Raw genomic sequence first — 7,269 nt, 5'->3', positions numbered from 1 at the left:
AATTTTAGAAGCATTATGGAGCATATAATTCATTGTTAAACCTATCACTTATGATAAATTAAGATATAAGTCTAAATAGGTTTTATGTGAAAAGGTCATTATTATTATTAAACACCTATTTATGGAAAGTTATGGTATATACCTTAAATGAACTTTTATGTAAAGGACAATGAACAAACAACTATCTTTTAATTTCATTTAAAAACACATAGCCTATATTATTATATTCGAAGTATATATATATAAAGTAACATTTTAGTTATTACTTTATTTTACCCTTTAGGAAAAACTAAATGATTTATATAACATGGACTAAATGTGATAAAATAATTAATCAAGCTCACATAACTAGTTATGAACAAGTTGACAATAGGTTTGACTAATAAATTATGATAAAGGATACTTAATATATTAATTATCTTTAATTCTATTGTAGGAACAAATGGTCCAGATAATTAAAATGAATACTATATTTATTAGTATATTATTAACTATCATTTTAGTTATGACAGTGTAGCACTTATTTAAGCCATTATATTATTATTAGACATATTACTATTTAGTACGGCTACACTTAAACATCTATAATGAACATTGAAAACATGATATCTATTAAAAAAAGTCATTTTAATATTTCTTGTATAACAACTGTAATATAAATTAAACTACAAAAATATGTGAACCGCGCGAAACATTAATTAAAAATGCTTGTCACATTATTATGGAACTAACAAAACCATTTCTATTTTATTTGGGTTCCAAAATATACATTTTATAATAGAAACTATAACAAGGATCAAAACATAATTAAAGGTAGACTATGAGGGGTAGCCGGTAAATTTTTATTTTTGTGTACATATATCATTATAAACAACTATCTCCTTTTTTATTATAAAACATAAAGGCTATTATTATTTTTAATTTCTTAATTTGGTGACTACATATGAATCGAATCTAAGGATCATAATTAATGAAACGTGTAAATTATTGTGAATCCTAAAATAAATTATTTGACATAAACATATGGAACTAACATTACATGAATCGATTTATTTGCGCTCCAAAAATAATCGTTTTGCATAAAAAAACGTCATACGGATTTATACGCTATTAAACGTAGACTATATGAATAGCAACAAAAATTATCATCTTCTACCTTGTAGTAACAAAGAAGCAGCGTGTTCGTACGGTTCTCAGGGTGATGGCTGCGCGGCATTACTTCTAGTTAAAAGCCACTGGGAATTGGAGCTCCCTCCGCGCTTCGCGCTCGCACGCTATCCGCCCGCCGACGTGTGGCCCGCGCTACTGGTGTTCTCGGCTTCTCGCACGTCGCACTGACAACACAGTACACCACTGTCCACTGCTTTAGTTTTTTCTCCCCGCTGCACGTTAACATTCTCTCTCTTATACCCTCGAAAGCTCGAAAGATCCCGCGGCGCAGCAGCCACCCTTCTCTCCTCTCCGCTCCCAATCTTTGTCGTCGCCTCCCTCGAAGTCGCCGCTGCCTTCATTCCACCATGGCGCTTCACGCCCCGGTCCTCGTGATGAGTAAGCGGCCCCTATCCGGCCCCCTCTGGGGTGCGCGCCATCATTTTATCGCCGGCGAACCGTCGCCCGTACCAGTCGTGACACCCTCGTCTGTATTCCCATCAACGCCGCCGCCGCCGCCGGCAGCGGCGGCAGAGATCGCGTAGCCTCCACCCGCGCTCGCATCACCGTCGGACCTACTGGCACTGCCACTGTCACTACCTTCGTTGCTCAGGCTAAAAAAGTAGCGGTTCGTGGTTGGCTGGTTTGCCGCCATAGGATAGCAGAGTAGCAGACGCGGGTTGAGGGCTTGCGGCGCCGCTGGTTTATGCGGGTTGGCCGCATAGCGCCGCTAAAATGATGTGGATCATGATGCAGGTTCTGGTAGACTTGCAGCGCCTGCTGTCCCAGCAGGCTCGCGGCTCAACCCGGCCACTTGCATCCCTACCCGTGATGTATCGATCACGAGTTGATATTTTCTCACTTCTAGGTTCTTGTCTTTTTATTGTGCTGTCGGAATCTGCTTGATCCCGCCTTTAAAACCCGCAATGTGCTTTGTTTCGGTTTTTAGGGCTCAATCATGTCTGATCCGTTCTCCTCCCTTTGTGTTTCTGTGAAATTTGTCTGAACCTGTTTCGGTTTGCCGTTTGGTCTGAGCAGAGGACTCGCTGAAGCGGGAGTCTGGCGCGAAGGTTCACAAAGCCAACATCCAGGCGGCCAAGGTACGGATTCTCAAGCTTTGTCCCGTTCGCTACGCTCGTTGGCTTTAGTGATTCCTTAGCTGGTTAGATTAGTTCAGATGTGGGACACTACATTTTGTTGTCGAACCATTGGTCTGCTCATGTTGTGCAAATTGTTTTTGATGAAGGCTATAGTTAGCCGTTTGACTGTACTACTTCACTGTTCAATAATATTCCATGTTAATATTTTCTCCACAGGCTGTTGCTGACATCATTCGCACTACATTGGGTCCCAGATCCATGCTGAAAATGCTTCTGGACGCTGGACGCTGATGGCCTTTTATTTAATAAATTTGTAAATTATATCCAACCAGTTCATCAGATCGTGGCCTTTTATTTAGATCTAAGAACACCAACACGCTTAGGCATTTAGTTGGATATAATTCATATGTTGTACCCAAGAAAGCAGCACTTACCGATGAACTATATCTTATCAGTCGTGTAAACGGAATGAAATATAACAAAATTGTTTTTATTATCTGCACATTCCCATTATATTTTGTAGCATATAACCACAAGGTCACAACCAATTTGTATGATTTAATTGGCGTATGAATCCGAGATGAGTGTTTCATATGATTTTTTTTACAGACTATGTACACAAGCATTTCATGAAGAAATTATTTACTTGACTCGATAAGTTCCAGGTTCCTGCTTTTGACATTTATTTTCTTGGTCATCAACATGCGAAGCTTTACATGTCTTCATGTCAGTGGTCATCAAATTTTCTCCAGTACTGCCTTGAGTAGCTGCAGTGGTGACCACACAAGTGAACGAGATGCAAAGAAGGCAGGTAAGCTACTGCAAATTTATACAATAATTTATTGTCAAGAAACGGACGCTAGATTACTGTGCCGGATAGATCTTAGCAGGTAAACAGTAGGAGAACTGATGTAAATGAGAAGACAAAGTTCTTCACGTGAGGTAAAATGTTGTCCAGTTTTTTTTCTTAAAATGAAATATCTATGTCTTTGCTGATTTATTTGTCCAGTTTTTTGTTCTTCAGGTGAGAAGACAAAGTTCTTCAGATAAACAGTAGGAGTATAACCAGGGAGTGTGGATTTTCTTAATCTAAATGGAAAAGAGGGGATATGGTACTTTAGAATTTGGTTTTCGGTGAAACTATAAATTCCATTGGCATGCTTGATTTAATGTTCACTTAAATTGCCTAGATCCTTATCCACTTGTCCTCATGGAAGCCTCTCAACCCTCAAATGTTTGTCTTTGCTGATTTATTTGTTTAGGCAGCCCTCATTTAGCTGCACCTTTTCCTATTAAGGAAAAAAAGAAGCTTTGCGTTCAATTTCTCCTAGAATCTTTCTGTGATACCAGCTGATTTTTTTATTCTCTTATTTGGAACGTTATGACAACAAGAAGCCACTAGAAAGAATAAAGGAACAGAATGCAGTGACACCACCGCTCCATCATGTAGGTGTTATTACAAATGTTAGTACTAACCTTTTATGTTTATATTTGATCAAACCTAAAATGGCTAACTCATTAAAGAATGAGAAATGACAAACTTTTGTGTTAGAGGGAGTAGATAATGGTCATCTGTGCAAGCTAATCTGCAGTAGTAGTCACCAGCCGATGATCATGTGTTTCTCTGAATTCTGAAACCTAATCCTGCTTCAAAATGGCATATATAATTCCTGGTCCTCTCGAAAAGGCAATACAACCTGAGCTTGTGATCTTGTTTTAGGAGTAGATAATGGTATATAATTCAAGATGTTAAGTATATATAAACAGGAATCGTATATGAACCCAGTTTCTCTGCATTCTGAAACCTAATCCTGAGATGATGTGATTGTGATCCACTGACTGGAGGATCCATGCAAATCTCAGTGTCACCTTCTCCAGCAGGCAACAACTGACTGTTTGTTGGTGTGCAGTGTTCTTCAAACTATTCAGCAACTAAACTGTTCAAACATGTTACTGAAGATTGGCAGCTGAAACAAATGATCACCGGCTGAACATGGTAGGCGTGAAAAATAAGATCACCGACTGAACAGTTTATGATCACCAGCTGAAACACAAGATCTGGGAGGCGTTGAACATGGTAGCTGAACTCTTCAAACATGTTAGGCAACAGCAGGCAACAACAGTGAAACACAATCACCGACTGAAAAGCTGTCCGGCACCTGAACTGATCAAATTTGGTTGCCTGGTGGAGGGAGGTCTAACGGCTGACGCTGCTATTCAATTATTTTTTACTTTAGTTTGTATCCTCCTTACAGATGTTGGATGAAAGCAAACCTTCATTTTTTTTGTTTAGCAGGCCTACTAAAACAAGCTTAGTGAACCTGGGTGAACAAAATGCACTGATTCAAAATTTTATTTGCATTTATTGCATTTAGCTTGCCTTGATGACCCTGTCATTCTAATCACAGTCTTGGGCATTTTATTTGTGTCGGAATCCAAACTTACAAATTTTTAACACAAATTCTTTGAAGGTGTATGGTCTGGATATAAACCCAAGAGTTGTTCTGGTAGGGCGCCCGAACGGGTGCCTCCTGTTCTAGTCAAACTTTAACATGGCGGGGCTGAGCAGGGGCATCGGCGAATTCCAGCAGGCCATGGTCAGCAAGGTTGCGGTGTAGAGCAGCAAGGCACGTAGAGCAGCAAGGCACAACATAGATGAAGACGAATGCGTGGCATGGAAGAACGACTTCGGCACCGGCGAGGCACAGCAGCAGGGCGAACTTCGCGGCGTCGCGGTACAGAAGTTAGCGTTGAAATGATGAGCAGGCCGCGTGTCGACGAAGCAGGTGAAGTCTGGTGAGCGATGGCAATGATGCGGCGTGACGCCGCAACACGATGGCGAGCGGCTGCGCAGAAGGTGCTAGCTTGGCGTGGTGCGCAGCAGTGAGAACCGAGGGTAGCGCGGGGTTCTCGGCGCTGTACAGGGGCTTGGCTGCGGGATATGGCCAACGAACTGGAGCAGAAAAGGAGAGAAAGGGCTCTAGGAGCGGTTCCATTTATAGGTGGAGGAGGGAGCCGGGAGGTCGCCGGTTGAACTGATGCCGATTGAAGATGAGAAACGGAGGATTTAAATGTCACTAATGGAGAAAACGGTCGGCTCTAATGGGGTAGTGATTCGAACAGTAAAGAAGGGGACAGGAGAGGACGCGGCGCTTCGGCTGGCGGCGTGGGGCCAAGAAGCAGACGACTGCAGGAGCAGGATGTGGACGACGGCGTGGGAGCTGGGTTGGCGGCGCACGCAGGAACGGCCAGCGCACACAGAGCAGAGGCTCAAACTTGAAGATGCTCCTGACGAGTTGGGCCCACCTGGAGGACAGACGGGGAGAGTGGGGAAGGGAACGCACAGGCTGGATCATTTGGTTCCAGTGTTCGTCTTCTCTTTTTTTTTAAAAAAGAAATTCTTCTATTTTTTTGTTAGACCGTGCGGCTAAATCGTTCATGTCTTTTCCATTTTTTTTCAAATTTCCATACGCATCTGTTTTTTTAAACAAACAAGTAGCCATATATATATTTATAGACACATACAAATTCATAATAAAAACCTAAAATATTATTAACAAAACTAAAATACATCATTTTGTAGAAAAATATTATTTAGCAATTCATTCCATTTCACGAAAATATTTCACACCAACAAATAAATCTAAATAATGCATATAAAATTGTATATATATAATGAAAAACAGAATAATTTGAAGTTTATTTTTTAACAAATCAAAATACATAGTTACCGAATTTATTATTTTAATAATTTAATATTATTCTATAAAATAACGTTTTATTCACAAAATTAAATCCAAGAATTGGATTCAAATCAAACAAAACATATGCTTCGACATGAATGCATCAAACACTTGTTAGATTTTATCTAATCAAGAAATTGTTCAACTTATTTATATCACAATTTTATTACTTGAACATAAATATTTTCCTTTGTACTAGAAACTAATAATTCAAATTGTGTTTTTTTTCAAATGATGGATTTAGGGTGTTACAGGTCGCTTCATCTTCACCGTGGTGACTCCATTGCACTTTGCACATCCGTATAACCTTATTTCTTGTAACTCGAGTCAAAGTATCCAAAATCTTGATCGGGTACTCCGTGTAAGTCAGATCACCTTGAACACTGAGCTCTTCCATTGGTAACTGTTCCTCAGGAACACGGAGACACTTCTTAAGTTGAGATACGTGGAACACGTGATGCACATCCGATAGACTATCAGGTAACTCGAGTTGATATGCCATCTCCCCAACTCGCCTAAAGATCAAGAATGGTCCAATATAGCGAGGGGACTATTTGCCCTTAACTTTGAATCTCCTCATTCCACGAAGTGGTGACACCTTGAGGTACACATAATCTCCTTCTTCAAATTCCAGTGGCCTCCTTCTATTATCAGCATAACTCTTTTGCCTGGTTTGAGCCACCCTCAAATTCTCTCGAATTATACGGACTTGCTCTTCTGCTTCTTGAATCAGTTCAGGCCCAAAGAACTGTCTTTCTCCAGTCTGATCCCAATATAGAGGAGTCCAGCACTTCCTCCCATATAAAGCTTCAAAAGGTGACATCTTTAGACTGGCCTGATAACTATTATTATATGAGAACTCAGCATACGGTAGACTTTTATCCCAACTTCCTCCATGCTGAAGTGCACAAGCTCTCAACATATCTTCCAATACTTGATTAGTCCTTTCAGTCTGTCCATCAGTCTGAGGGTGATAAGCTGTACTAAAATTCAACTTCGTACTCATATTCTCATGAAAGCTTCTCCAAAATCTTGAGGTAAACTGTGAACCTCGATCAGACACGATCTTCTTTGGTACTCCATGTAAACACACAATCCGAGCCATATATAACTCTGCTAGCTGAGAACCTTTATAAGTAGTCTTGACAGGAATAAAGTGAGCCACTTTAGTCAATCTATCCACAACCACCCATATCGAATCATATCCTTTCGGGGTGTGAGGCAATCTAGTAATGAAATTCATACCAATCCCTTCCCACTTCCACTCAGGTATCTTT

At 40.3% G+C, this 7,269-nt stretch overlaps 1 protein-coding gene across 9 annotated transcripts; it reads left to right on the top strand.

The window, feature by feature from the left end:
• Positions 1-1,671: 1,671 nt before the first annotated feature.
• On the top strand, positions 1,672-5,674 carry LOC100278169 (T-complex protein 1 subunit gamma). Of its 9 annotated transcripts, none has more exons than XR_004856224.1 (5): positions 1,675-2,017; positions 2,188-2,249; positions 2,466-3,060; positions 3,140-3,191; positions 3,274-5,669. XR_004856224.1 is itself a non-coding variant. In XM_020548304.2 (3 exons), exons 1-3 carry the CDS (start codon positions 1,885-1,887, stop codon positions 2,538-2,540), a joined length of 270 nt encoding a protein of 89 aa, XP_020403893.1. In that variant the 5' UTR covers positions 1,709-1,884; the 3' UTR covers positions 2,541-2,902. The 9 variants fall into 9 exon arrangements, 1 of the variants encoding a protein (XP_020403893.1); XR_004856223.1 differs by having other exon boundaries at positions 3,130-3,191; positions 3,259-5,669; XR_004856222.1 differs by having other exon boundaries at positions 1,676-2,017; positions 3,130-3,191.
• Positions 5,675-7,269: the final 1,595 nt, after the last annotated feature.

This window comes from Zea mays, chromosome 2, assembly GCF_902167145.1.
Source record: "Zea mays cultivar B73 chromosome 2, Zm-B73-REFERENCE-NAM-5.0, whole genome shotgun sequence".
In the NCBI taxonomy this organism is placed as follows: Eukaryota; Viridiplantae; Streptophyta; class Magnoliopsida; order Poales; family Poaceae; genus Zea; species Zea mays.
Note: the sequence above shows the minus strand (reverse complement) of the source record. Positions and strands in the feature narration are given on the sequence as shown.